General features: G+C 50.0%; 2 protein-coding genes across 2 annotated transcripts in view; both read right to left on the reverse strand.

Moving 5' to 3' along the window:
* Positions 1-4,483, reverse strand: part of LOC144164364 (uncharacterized) — a 40,594-nt gene extending 36,111 nt beyond the window's left edge. The window contains exons 1-4 of the mRNA XM_077694874.1: positions 4,246-4,483; positions 2,556-2,611; positions 520-618; positions 354-432 (exon numbers count right to left, since the gene is read on the reverse strand). Coding sequence (XP_077551000.1) covers positions 354-432; positions 520-618; positions 2,556-2,611; positions 4,246-4,320 — 309 coding nt within the window. The 5' untranslated portion in view covers positions 4,321-4,483. The remainder of the gene's footprint in view (positions 1-353; positions 433-519; positions 619-2,555; positions 2,612-4,245) is intronic.
* A 5,620-nt stretch (positions 4,484-10,103) lies between these two features.
* LOC144164365 (rho guanine nucleotide exchange factor 38-like) overlaps positions 10,104-14,058 on the reverse strand; it is an 83,487-nt gene continuing 79,532 nt past the window's right edge. The window contains 2 exon segments of the mRNA XM_077694875.1: positions 10,104-11,751; positions 11,815-12,271. Coding sequence (XP_077551001.1) covers positions 11,566-11,751; positions 11,815-12,271 — 643 coding nt within the window. The 3' untranslated portion in view covers positions 10,104-11,565.

The following is a 14,058-nucleotide window of genomic DNA, read 5'->3' on the forward strand; positions in this document are numbered from 1 at the left end:
AGCGCCTGGTTGGTCGCTTGCTATCGCAGCTCTCCTTCCGGAGGGGCCACACGCCAGCAATAAATGCTGCTCCCTACACCACACCACGGTCGAATAGTATTCCGTCAAAGCAAGAATTAGCTAGCAGTGTCAAATCCTCAAATCGAATACAAGCTCGGGGGCGAGAGACGTTCGACTATGGTCCGAAACTGCGAGCGTTCGCACACCCCTCCATTTCCCTTGATGCCTGAATGTAGGTCAGTCTAGCAGTAACACTTCCTCAGTAGGGCAGTGCACTTGACGCAGTGTTTCTACAGGGTCAAAAAAGAAGAGAACGAAAAGGCCAGTGTCCCTGCCCGGGCGAGCCAAGGTACCTGGAGCTCCCGAACCCAGGCCGCCATGTGGTCCCGAAAGCGCTTCTCCTCCTCCCCGGCCTGCACGGGCCAGATGTGGCTGCAAGGGCAGAGGCGCCAGAAGCTGCAGCAGAGCGCCGCTCGACCGGCCTCCCACCGCTCTGCTTGGCCAAGCAAGGACGCTCACCTCATCGCCCTCTGCGCCTCTTCTCCCTCGTGCGCGCAGTAGAGGGAGTGGAGGACCTCCATGACTGCCGCTGAAGCCCGCTTGCCTTTCAAGTCGGCCCTGTTCGTTTTGGAGGAAGGAAAGAAAAGGTGGGGGGCCACAGGCTCTCGGTTACTTGTCCACATCGGATGCACACCTGCCAGGTTTGCCACGATGGCATTAGAGAGATCCAATTGAGGGATGAGGGGTAAAAAAACTAGTGGCAACAAAAAGGAATAATTTGCATGCATTGTAATTTAGCAATACCGTCGATCCCGGATATATCGAACCCAGATACGTCGAATTATTGCATATATTGAACAGTCCAAAATCCCCCTGGAAATCCTATGCGAAAGAAAATATTTTATATATAGAATTATCGATATATCGAACTCATTTGCGATTCCCTTGGAGTTCGATATATCCGGGATCAACTGTAATCTGTCTATACCGCCTGTTTGATCTTCACGATGAGTTGCACCCACGTTGCAGTGTGGGCAGCCTTTTTTGGACAGTCATTCGGGTGAAAACCTCCTTCCATGTAGCACACAAGAGCGTTCAGCAACAAAGCTGATAAAATCGTCATCACCAGGCGTTCTAGGAGAACCGTAAATGAGGCAACAGCGCACGATGTCCTTCATGCTCAACAAAGCACTGCTCAGACTTGTATTTGTCATAATCAGCTACAGTGCAGAGTGGTGCACAAAGTTCTTTCGTGAATGTGCGCAAGCATGAGTGTTAAGGAGATCGTATCTATGAAATCTGATTCTCAGTTCTGAAGTAAACAACACGTTCGGGCAGGCTATACTGCGGTGATTGGTGCAAACAAGCTTGAGGGTCTAAAATGATTTAGAGCGAATACTGAATGGAACGCCTTCCTACGTGCATCGAATGCTGATAGGTTAGCATTCACTTTAGCTCATTCGCTGTTTGAAATTACTTTGTTCTTCAGAAGGCAAAAATGTCAAAACACATTTGAACAGAGAGACCCCACTGCTGTGTTGACATACATGCTTTGCGAGCTCAAGGCAAACTTGGCTGCTGCAATCCCTAGACTGGTGTTCTTTATGTGCTGTTTGCAAGAATCAGCTGTTTTATGTTCCCATGACGAAGAAAATTTTTATATGCAAGTTTTGCACACAATTTGAGCCGCCTGTGCTCGTACCAAATGGCATGCATAATGAGTTCAAGCGGTCACATGAATGACCATGTGCGAAACCACAACCATTGCTTTATGTGACATTGTTCTTGCCATGAACGATGATTATCTGGCGCAATTAAACAACAAGAGCGCAGAAAACGCGGCGATCACAAAAAAGAAAAGAAAAAGAAGAAAGTAATCTATGTGCAATGATGTCCCGCAGCAAAAATAACATAGAAAAAGACACAGTTTGGGCCCATTTTTGTTGTGCAGGTAAGTTCGGATGCTTTCGTTTGCCACGTAGCACAGAAAACGATTTTTAAATGTAGTCAGTGCAGGGTTGAGAGGGTAGTGCAAAAAAGGAGGAGGCAGGGAAGGGCGCGGCTGTTTCTTTGGCCATGTTCTGTGTGGTGACCACAGTCACACTCCATTTAATTTTATCAGATTACTACAAGCTAGTGAACAACAGTGGTTAACACCATTTCTCTTTTTTTTTTTTTTTTTTTTTTTTTTGCTCAGACCCAGCATACAGTTATGAATCAAGTTTTTGATATTTAATGCGCCGAAGCTACACCTAGGCTGTCTGGCATGGCGAAGTGGAGGGCTCCAGATTACTTTCCACCAACTAAAGGGGATCTTTAAAGTGCACCTGAATCTCGAAATGCAAACGTTGTTTTTTGACTCCATCTAGAAAGCAGCCACCACGGCCGGGAATCAAACCCTTGTCCTTGGGCTCAACCAAATGACGCCTTAGCCACTGAACCACCACGGTGGATGTTAAGGCACGGTGCTTTACACCAAGCCCTGCAACGGTTCTAGACACTGCCAATCCTCTCGGAATCAGTCGTAGACAGGGGAAAAAAAACACCGTGCTTACGCTGTGATTTTCAGCCCAGAGTGCAAGGCGGCAAGGTTCTGCAGCAGGTCGTCCATCTGCGAGAGAAATGCACCAATCTTCGAAGAAATGCAAGCAGTGCAAAAAAACCTCAAGCTGACCACACTGTGGAACTCACACACACGCAAACGCAGCTCTAGCGCTACACATCAGAAACGTCACTTGTTAGTTAAAGCTTATAAGAAGCTGTTGAAGGTGCCTTAACACAATTTCGCAGTCAGCACTGAGTAACAAATGGTCAACCAGAGTTGACCATTCATTGCTTAGCACTCCCACAAGACGGGACATTGAAGACAAAGCACGACTTTGTTAAATCTGAAAGCCTTCGTTGACTCAGCTCCATTGCAGCCCCAAAACAAGCTTCTTGAACGGAAACGAATGCAGGAAATATTGGACACTTTGGCATTTCACTTCGAGTGGTGCAATATGGACATGAGTGACGTATTACAGGCCAGTATTAAAAACACACTTATCAGTGCTTTAAATGCACGCTTGCATTCAAGTGATGAGATCGGGCAGAACTAGAGGCCCCCCACTACAATCGCCCAGCCCTGCTCCTTGACCTGAGTGGCTCAGTCGCACAAACAAGGTTCTGTAACATCATGGCGAAATTGCTGAAAACTGGCTGGGGGGGGGGGGCACAGGTTTGCCCAAATAAATGCCTGGACTAACTGTTTGAAATTCGCGATAAATTAGCACCAATGTTATTACGACAGAGCAGCCTTTTTAATCGTACACATCTTACCACCAGCAGTATTGAGAGAACCTGCTTGATAATGTTGAAGGGCTGAAGTTTTGAAAAACACGCAGGCTCTGAAGTTTCATACATTACGGTTAGTTACATTTACACGTGCCTGCCTTACTGCGATTTCCAGAAACACGCTCAGACAGGCTCTAACAACCATTTCACTGTCCCAATTAGTGATGCCACAAATTGTACAACAGGAAAGTGGATTGAGCGGCGATGCCCATTTCACCACTTTCAGCTTTTGTTGTGCTGTTCAGCAAGTGGTGCTGGTGCGTGCGATGTATATGCATTCGTACCACCGCGACTAGTCCCACACTTTTATTTGCCTTCAAGTAACTTGGTACAATTATCATTACACAATAGCCCAAACTTTTAAAAGCTGGTGTTTATTGCAAGACAACAGATACGCAGATGTTCAACGTTTCTTTCAGATGCATCTGCAGCATTTATACGAGAGCAACAGCAAGACCACTTTTAGAGGGGCCGCTGAGATAAAATACAAGTCTGGTTCACTCAAGACTGCTCTGTTCGTAAACAATGGCGGCACATTAAACATAAAGTTGAAATGATTATTCCAGACACTAACAAGGAAAACGGGTGAGGCAGGAGAAACTTGCTTGCCAAGAAACACGCCTCTGCGATTGTAGTGGCCACAATTGTCCCCCTTGAGTGCGGACACAGGGCTGACACACTGCCAACCCTGTTTGCAGCTTTTCCTCTCTTGAGCCACAACTGGCGTTACAAGCTGTCAGGGTTGAAGGTATCGATATTCCGTTTCTAAAGGGAAAAGAACCCTCTACGAGCTGAAATCGAGGCGAGTGAGTTTAGTTACTCAAGGCTAGTTCTTCCACATTAAACACAACTGGAATTTCCCAACACAGCCCCTTTAGTGAAAGGCAAATCTCGCTGCAGACAAAGTCTTACCGCGGATGGCACGTCGTGCTCAGCAGAACTTGGATGTTTAGCGCCAAACGTGGATGTAGAAGATGCACCCGCCATCCTGGGACTAGTTTCACTGGTGATTAAGATGAGAGCAGTGGGGGGATGAGAGAACAAGAAGCACAGATGCCTTGCTGCAAGGGAGCAGTTTGAGCAACGAGAATGCAGAAACGTGAACGTCTTGACGCCTTTGCACCACACCTCACTTTTTCGCTGCTACTCCCCAGAAAAAAAAAAAAAAAAAAAGGAGACTGCCCCTCTGTGCCAGCTTTAGCCCGACATTTCTGCGTGATGTCTGCAGACGACACACTCGAACTGCATAATCAGTGGGTGGCATTACAAAGACATGGCCACTGGCAATGCTCGTCTTTTGGCGCCTGAAAACGCACGCAATTCGGCATTCACAAGTAATTACAAGTTGATTGGGCAGCTCGTCTAGCCTGCTTGGGCAAGCATAATGCAGCGTGCATTCACATTGGCCCGGTGAGGGCAGCAAACTACTGATTTCACACAATTCCCGTACGTTTTGCGTAGTGCTCTCGGCTTTGTTTTGTGTGCGTGCGCATGTGTGTGTACGAACTGCTCGCAAATTTTGCTGCTTCTAGGGTAAGCACTGCGAAAGCATTTCGTTCGACGTCCGGTTCTCGGCGCCGTGATATCCGCGCAGCTCGTAGCAGGAACAGCAACGTGCTCTTTTGTGAATAGAATAAGCGAGAGAAAGGACGCTTACGAACTGTTGAAATAATTCTCATTGACGGCCCCACCTGACAACCACCGTCGAAGGGCGCGACGGGAAACGCAAAGTTCCTTCTTGGCTCTGACGAAGCACAACGGCCCGTAGACTTTACGTGCCTGTGTTTGCAAGCAACGCTGACGGCAAAGCGGAATACAAACTTCGGCCAGTCGGCACATTACGACAATGACAAACAGCGCACAATGCGTGGGCATAGAGGGTGGGGAGGGGAGAGTATATCTGTTTCTTTTCTGCTGTCCAAGTTTTCGGGCAGTTTCTGACTGCTACAATTAATAGTGACGCCGTCAGGACAGGCTCCCGAGTTTCGCGAGCTGCTCGGCGTTACCTGATGTCCAGCGCAGGCTTTGTCTTTGATGAGCGTTATGGCAAGCGGCTAATTCGCGCCCCGCAACCGTTGTCGCGCTCTAGAATTTCAGTCGGGGGCTCCTCGGGGTAGCCAAAATTCACCGCGGTTTCGTGCATGCGGACGCTCAATGCAATGTTTTCGGTCGGGCTCCTGGGATGACGCCCACAAGACTAGAGTGCGCATTCGGCGAGGGGTGTGCAAATATCGTTCACGGAACAGCGCAGCTCTCCGGTGGACCTCAGTGACTGCTCCAATTTAAAAAGGACATGGGCGCATTAAGGAGGACATTTCTGGGGGCATTCGACGTAATGCAGCGACGCGGACGGCCCGTGTTCTCCCCGCTAGCTCGCTTCTTCGCGGAGCCTGACACGGCGAATGAAAGCGTGAAGCCTTGCGCTGTCAGGCTTCTCGCGAGTGCGTGGCGTAACCCAAACGGGAAGGTCAATCCGGAGACAGAACACAGAAGATTCGCTCCAACTCGTACTCACGTACTCGTAGGTCGAATGGCGCTATTTTTTTCAGAATTTGGAGTGTTCGCTGCATAAGAGCGCCCTTGTGTGGATAGCTGATTGCACTGAGACAACAATGATGATGATGGTGGCGCAAACTTCATGGTGTTAGGGTGATTACAAGCGCCACTGGTACTCATTCCAGCTGCAAAAACCCAACCAAAATATTTTGTTTGCCAAATTTAAAGTTTAAGAACAACACAAAATCTGCCTCACAGGTGAAAAAATGATTCGCAACGGGATTGATTATCTATATAAAATTTAGGAAACCATAATAACTGACAGAATTGCGAAGAATCAGCCCTCTAAAACTGGTTTGGGTAAGCGATAGCGCGTGCTTTGCCTTCTGCGCCTCGTCTCTCGTCTCCAACAGAACGCCGTGAAGAATTCGCTTTCTTGACGTCGTTTTTGCCACACGGGTCTCACCCAGTGTGTGCGGGAGCCTTCTTGCTTCTGCTTTAACATGTACACAAGCTTTGCCATGCAAAGCTTTCTTTGCCGCTGCATCGCAATCGCAGTCTGCGCGGATCCCTCCCGTTCGCTTCCAAAACCGGAGGTTGCGCGCTTACGTAGCTAGGGGCTCTCCTATTGGCTAGTCGCTGAGGCCACTTCCGGGAGGCGAGCGACTGTTTCTGGCAGAAACATTTTAAATGCAGAGCATTTCAGTAACTCACGATGTCACCCGCGTCGACGTCCGTAGTCGTAGTCCGCACCCCTCCCCCGACACTATATATTAAAAAAAATATTACCCGGCGCCTGGCTTCGATCCCTCGACCCTGCGGGCGGAACGCAATGTACATGGTGCTCTACCCACTGCGCCACAAAGCCGACACAGAATGGGAGGCTACGAACGCGCCTTATATCCTTGACTCATTCAAACTACGTCAAGAAGCTGCTGATACAATGCATTCACTACCACCAACTCCCCAAACACTAAACGTTAACGCAATACACCCGATACACCCACCCCCTATGCGATGCAGGACTCCCGCTGGCGCAGTTTCAGGCAGCGGGCACGCGAGCACTGCGAAGGCGGGAAATTTGAATTGCATAGGGTGGTAGCAGCAAGCGGATAACGGCGGTACAGCCCATTATGGCGAATCACTGCTCTGCACTTCCGACAGCTTTCACATTGAGTGGAACGGCTTTAATTTTTTTTCTTCCTCCATGCCCAGAACCGAGCGATTCGATGAGCGACTTGGTCCGCGGCGAAAAGTAGTTCATCGCTAGTCGCATCGCTCCCCAAGTCGCTTGCAAAATCTCTCCATGTGGTTGGCCTCCCCTGTGAATCGGTGTGACGGCATGCGCCATCTAGCCTATCTCAGTAATTTAAATTTAAATTTAGTTAACCCTAAACTCGGATTTCTTTTTAATTCTGCCCTGCCGTTACCCCTGGCTGGGATGACAATTTATTGACTTCCCTGCTTTTTTTCCACCAATAATCTAGCCGCTGCTTAGTAATACCTACTGCTGACCAGTTAATGCTTCCATCAACTGCGAAGCCCAGTACCTCGGGTAGTACGACTTTCCCCCCCCCCCCCCCAATTCTATCCGGCTGAATCTTTTAGCATTCTATTACTATGTGGTCGATTGTTTCTTTGTCCCTTTATATGGGTTATTTTTTATCTTTATACCGGTTATTGCAGTGCCATCTCCAGTTATTTTGTGGCACAGTGGACTAATGCCTCAATCAAGGCCACTGGTTCAAACCCCGGCAGGGTGTTGCTTTTTTTATTTTCCTGCCTTCTAAATGGCATGGCTTGCGAATCATATTCGCGAATCTAAAACAAGACTCTTTGGTTGCACTGCGGAACTACCACATCAAACGTCAATGTGTCGTTTAAGTCATAGGTACGATTCGTTGAGTTTTAAACTCGTACTTTGTATATAAAGGCAATTGTACTTTCAGAAGATGAAATACTGATGTGTGTGTTTGTAAAATTGGTATGTCTTCATACAGCGTCAAGATAGTTTCCGCCCATCCACTTAGACGAGGTCGGCTTGCGGGGAGGGGATACAGGGCCACCACGGCCGGCAACCAAACCCTCCACGTATCGCAACTGGCAGCCTTGAGCACGTAAAGAATGAACAGCCTTTTCTATAGGGATAAAAGGGCTCCAGGCCATCAGGAGGAATAGTGAAAGTGGATTAATCGCACGAAACAACTGTTCTGTGGAATTATGTGCACAGTCGAACAAAGAGGCAAGGCGTACACGGCCCCTCAACTCGCAATACTCTTCTGAGGCCACTCGTAATATCTGTTACGGTGTAATTGTCCAGCCGGTGATAAACACAAAGTCATGTAGGAGCTTTTATGGAAAGTACACAAGGAGGGACGGGGAAACGGAATACATGATGCACTCTAAAAAAAGTGCCCGTACCATACCGTGCAACCCCTCCGCTGCTTTTTTGTAATTGTTATAGTAAATTTTCAGAACTGATCAGAATAACGGAATGGTATACTACAACTGCCTGTGTACGCGCACGCATGGCGTCGCCACGAGACAACCTACCAAGCTCCACATTGACACGAACTAGCGGCCAATTAAAGGAGCCATGAAGAGAAAATACAACTTCGTTTAATTTGAAAAAACTAGGATTGAGTAGGTCACTCAGCTCCATCACAGCCACAAAAGACATTTTTTTAACGAAAAAAAGCAAGAAGTATTTAAAAACTTTCAAATTTTTGCGCCACAGTGACGTGTTATGAGCAAGAATGACGTCATACGGGCCAACAATAAAACATAATTTTCAGTGCGTTAACTGTACGTTAGCATTCAAGTGATGCGGTCAAATGGAACTAGAGGCCCCATTACAGATGTCCACTCATGTGTCGTCGCGACAGGTCAGTTAGGCGGCCGCCAATCGCACAAACAAGGTTCCGTGACGTCATAGAAAAGTTGCGGGAAATTGGCTAGGGTGTCGCGACTGCTTCAAACGTTTTCTTTAATATCTCCGTTATTTGTTCGAAGATTGCGATGATATTGGTATCATTGTTATCGGGACTGAGCAGTCTTTCTAATAAACTCAACTTGTATTTTGTCTTCATGGCTCCTTTAAGCAACACTAGATCAACCGACGTCAGTTCTGAAAGCATGTATGCGCTCACTCTAACAAATTTTGAGGCGATTCTTTAGACACTCGCTTAGATTTTTAGACTCCCACATGTCCCACCCCATTCCTTCCATCAGCTTTTCCAGCCGTGAGCGGAGTGCAGGATTCGTAAGCAAAATGATAAAAAGTGGCTCAAACGGAACACAGGCAGTCAGACAGCCCCACCCCGGAGCGCACTTGCGGCACAGAGTATCACAGTAGCAGACAACGCCTGCAACAGGGCGTTCTTGCAGACGTTAAGCGAGCCTTCATGGGCAGTCACGCTCGCGTGGTGCGAGGACGTGGACGAAACGAGGGTGAACCTTGGCGTGAGCAAAAATGTCATGTTTTGATTTGCTATAATTCCACTAATACTCAACGCTGTAACGATATTCTTGGAGGAGGTGATTACCGGGACATTGGTTTACCTGAAAATGCGAACACCCAATGTATCGGCAAAACCTCTTTCAGGGCCCCTTTAAAGATTGCCAGGTGGTCTCTGCACTATGGCACGCCTCACAGCCCAGGCATAGCTTCGGTGCGTTAAACTGATTGATTGATTGATTGATTGATTGTAACGTGCTGACGCAACGCAGGCAATGAGGCGCGCTGTAGTGGATGCCTCCAGATTAATTCTGACCGCCTGGGGATCTTTAACCGGCGCTGAAATCTCGTGCACACGGGCGTTTCTGCTTTTCGCCTCCATCAGAAAAGCGGCCGCGGCGGCCAAGAATCGAACCCGCGACCTCGTGCTCAGCAGCGCAACGCCTTAGCCACTGAGCCACCGCGGCGGGTCGGTGCATTAAACTCCCCAGTCCGTCACTGGAAGCTCCAATGGTGCAGTTCCCCAGTGAGACGGAAATTCACAGAGCATCACCCAAGGTTACCAGTCAGGCCCGGTCCAATTGGACATAAGTGAAGGTGAAGAAGGGAGACTGCACTTCCTTCCTCTGTACACCCACCTACCTGCCACCTTGAACGATGCCTACAAAAAGCGCTGAAGCAGCAAAAGAGGGCCCAATGACACACGGGTGCTTCCAGGGACATCGCCAAACCTATCCCCAAACACGGCCTCTCTCTCACTGGGCGCTGGACGGGCTGGCGTGTCCCCTTTCCCAATAAAGACAGTGCTCCTCAAGAATGCACAACCAACAGTTTTATTTCTCGGCTCTCCAACAGGAAAAGCGAAACAACGCCCTCATTCAACGGGGAACACAAGGGTGAGCAGAAGAGATTCGGCGAAACACTTATCTCCGCTTTAATGTGCAAATCTGTCACCCCCAGACACCACTTTGAGAGTTGGCTAAACAGTAAGTACATCACTCAGTGACTTGTGTGCGATGCCTACACTGGTAACAATGGCGCAGCCAGCAATGCCCAAACGGCAGCCACGCGCGTGCGAAGCCCCCACCTCGTCTGGGCGGCACACCGGTAAGGGAGCGTGAAGCGCTGTGCCCGCAACGCTACGACCCTGCGTTTGAGCTGCCCGTCGGGCCGGGGCACATTACACCCGCTGCACACAAGACCAATCCCTGCACCAGGGCTCGCTGCTGCACCGAGCCCGTCTAGCTGCTATCTGAGCCCCAACCCTCGCCCCCAGTTCCCTCCACAAATGCCCCCGTGGGAGCAGTTGCCTTTCGTCTTGCCACATACAGGACTGCCGTGAGAATTTTCAGGCACGTAGAAAAGGGTACTGGACATGCGCGCCTAGTTTGTACCTTTAAGGCAGCCTTCTCAGCCACGGCTCACTCAGGACACTTGTTGTCCTGGTGTTCCAGCAGCAGCATCTTTTCAAGTGCAGTCAAGCCCCCAAAGGAGACATATTGAAAGACCCGTCAAGTGTGGGGTGAGAACAACAGCTGCACTTCCATCATCACTGGGAACCTCTGCTGCCAAGGAAAGTTGCGCCACCAAGGGCCAGTTTTCTGGGGGCGAAAAAGAAAGAAAATACGCTGCACGGGTGCTAGCACTTTTTCCCAAAACATAATTAGGGACTGCGTTAATGGTTGTTTCAAACTTCTGCGGCTGTACCTCAAAAGTTCCACGTGCCCACGGTTTGTCATTAACGAACAGTACCATCGAAGTATCTCAGTCCTTCTGGGCACACACCTCTCCAAGTATGAGGGCTCGAAGTAGTGGACCATTCTTATCAGGCCTTTCAGTTCTGTAATTTAGAAGCACATGTCTATGCAAAATATTGCTGGCCACGTGTCAGGCTGAACTGAGCTCAAAGATAAACAAAAACGTGTGCTCATACACAACTGCTGCCCCTGCGTGATGCTAACAAGCTGCACCTTTCTTTCACAACACAAAAAAAAGCAAGATCAGCTATTGAAACTAGACGCAAGCTGCCTGGAACAAGAGGACAGGTTTACGAAAGCATCCCCACAGAAACTTGCCTTGCGCTGAACACGCTGCTCTTTGGCACGTGCGACACAACCAACTGAAGGAGGACAACAAGCTGCCACAATATGGCGTGGGAAATGCCCCTTGGACGGGTGGGAGAAGCTGCCTGGTCCCCCTTCAGCCGGGCCACCGCAGGGCATGGGCTGCAGCAGCTCGCAGCGGCAACGGCGCTGTTGCACGCGCACGCAGGCGGTCGGTCACAGCCGGTAGCGGCTGAGGTAGTTGCCGGGGACGTAGCCCCCGTTGCCGTGGCGGTCCTGGACGAACCACCACTCCGGGTTGGCGTGCAGGTCGCACTGGTGGACCACCAGCAGCACCTGGCCCTGGGCCACGCTCAGCTGGTGGGGACCCGTGGCCGAGAACGGGTACAGGGCGTAGTAGTACTGCGCGGTGGGACAGCGTCACCCTCCTGTCCCCTCCTCCCTCCTCCACAGTGGCCGGCTCACCTCGTTTACGGTCGGAGGGGCCTCTCCTCCCCCTTGCTTGTCGTCGCGTGATGCAAGCGGGTCGAACTCGAGGTTGGCGTACCGGGGGCCCGCCACCTCCCGGATCGGGGACCCGATGGACGGCCCCTCCGCTTCCGGGATCTCTTCGTAAGGGTGGCCCTCGGCCGCGTACGTGTAGTTGTAGCTCGTCACGCCCCCTGCCTTCTCGGCCAATGGCGTGGCTGGAATGACCGGCAGGTGCGCAGTGCCACCGGATGACAGGGCCGCACCGGGGACGGCCGTCACTTGGGACACCTGCACCTGCAGCATGGTCGGTGCGGTGGGGGGCAGCGAGTTGGGCTTGGAATCCGCGCTTGCTGCAGGGCTGGTGGGCAGGACAGTCGCAGTGGCCCCCGGGGGCTGACACGTTCCTTTCAGCGCTCGTGGTGGTGAGATCTCCCCCTCCGGGCACGCTTTCCTGCGGTTCGGAAATAACGTATTACGACCCAAACTACACGCACAAGTGTAAAACGCAGGCCGCACTGTTATTTCCGAATCCCATTCAGTACAGAAGGCCCCATTCGACTCGAGGCTGTCACGCCCAACCTGTCACGGGCCAGACCTCAATCAACACTGGTCTTCATCGCTCGTTCATCGCACTCGTGCAGCACAAGCGCACACACTTGCCCACGGACTTTCCCGAGGCTGACAAAGCCGTGAAACTCGGAGCCGCCGGGGCAACCCTGAAACGACCAGCAGAGCCTGGGCGCGTGTGTCAGCAAGGCTGGGAAGTGTAGACGGGACTCCCCCGAACCCTCCTCAGTTGGAAGGTCAAACCGATGCATGGGTTACACTGCACGAGTAACACCCCAGGGGCAACCTCGTACCAGCAGGAGATGTTATTCCATCATCATCACCACCAGCCTATCTACGCCCACTGCAGGGCAAAGGCCTCTCCCACTGATCTCCAATTATCCCGATCCTGTGCTAACTGCGACCAATTTATCCCCGCAAACTTCTTGATCTCATCCGTTCACTTGACTTTCTGCCGCCCCCTGCCACGCTTGCCTTCTCTGGGGATCCACTCTGTTACCCTTAATGACCAGCGGTTATGTTGCCTTCGCATTACATGCCCTGCCCATGTCCATTTCTTCTTCCTAATCTCTACTAATATGTCCCTAACACGCCTTTGTTCCCTGACTGACTCTGCTCTCTTCCTGTCCCTCAATGTTACACCTATCATTTTCCGCTCCATTGCCCGCTCAGTCGTTCTCAATTTAACCCTTTCAGCCCTGAATTTTTTCTTTCTGTATGAAAAACATTTTAGGTGTGTTTTCTTTATTATCTGGATGGTACAAGCTTACAAACTGAAAATTGAGCTTCTGATGCAAGTATTTAGTTATTTACAGGCATGACATTTAATTAGGTAATCAGGTAATTAAAATTAAAATTTTAAGAGAAAACTGTTTTTTTGCTTGTTTTCATAAATTTTCTAAAGCTGTGAGCCCACACACAAAAAACACGGCTGGTGGTGCAAGTAGTTTTAGATTTTCAGCTGTTTCATCGAACTGGGACTTCGGTCCTTGGGGTCGCACTGACGCCAGTTTGGTCCTCCCTGCAACGCCTTCCTCTTTCTAGCAATCAGCTTTAGCAAAAAACGAACAATGGTGATATCTATCGATCGAGGCATCCTTGGAGAACTATTTCCCAGAAAACTAGCTGTTTTGGTTTTGATCTCAAATTGCTAGAAATTTTTTGGTTCATGTCCTAAATATAGGACGCCAGGGCCGAAAGGGTTAAGTTGAACCCTCTCAGTGATCCTCCAAGTTTCTGCCCCGTAGGTGAGTACCGGTAATATGCAGCTGTCATACACTTCCCCTTCAGGTACAATGGTAGGCTGCCATTCATTATCTGAGAATGTCTGCCATATGCACCCCACCCCATTCTGATCCTTCTAATTATCTCTGCCTCATGGTTGGGATCTGGGGTCACAACTTGGCCTAAGTAGATATATTCGCTTACCACTTCCACTGCCTCGCCACCTATCTCAAACCACTGTGCTGTCCCCAGGTTATTGCTCATTAATGCCCCAAACATCACCCGACTCCCCTGTTCCGGTGGTCCCGAAGTATTAAACACCATGCTTGCATGCAGTCTGAACCAAGCACAAATACAAGGAACGCCATCCCCCCTGTTCAAGACCTCCTATTCTAAACTGCAGCACTGCCGAAAGTGCAAGTTGTGGGAGTTACGGAGGTCCGACAT

Source organism: Haemaphysalis longicornis, unplaced genomic scaffold (assembly GCF_048455015.1).
Source record: "Haemaphysalis longicornis isolate Haplotype H1 unplaced genomic scaffold, Haemaphysalis longicornis Haplotype H1 scaffold_13, whole genome shotgun sequence".
Lineage (NCBI taxonomy): Eukaryota > Metazoa > Arthropoda > Arachnida > Ixodida > Ixodidae > Haemaphysalis > Haemaphysalis longicornis.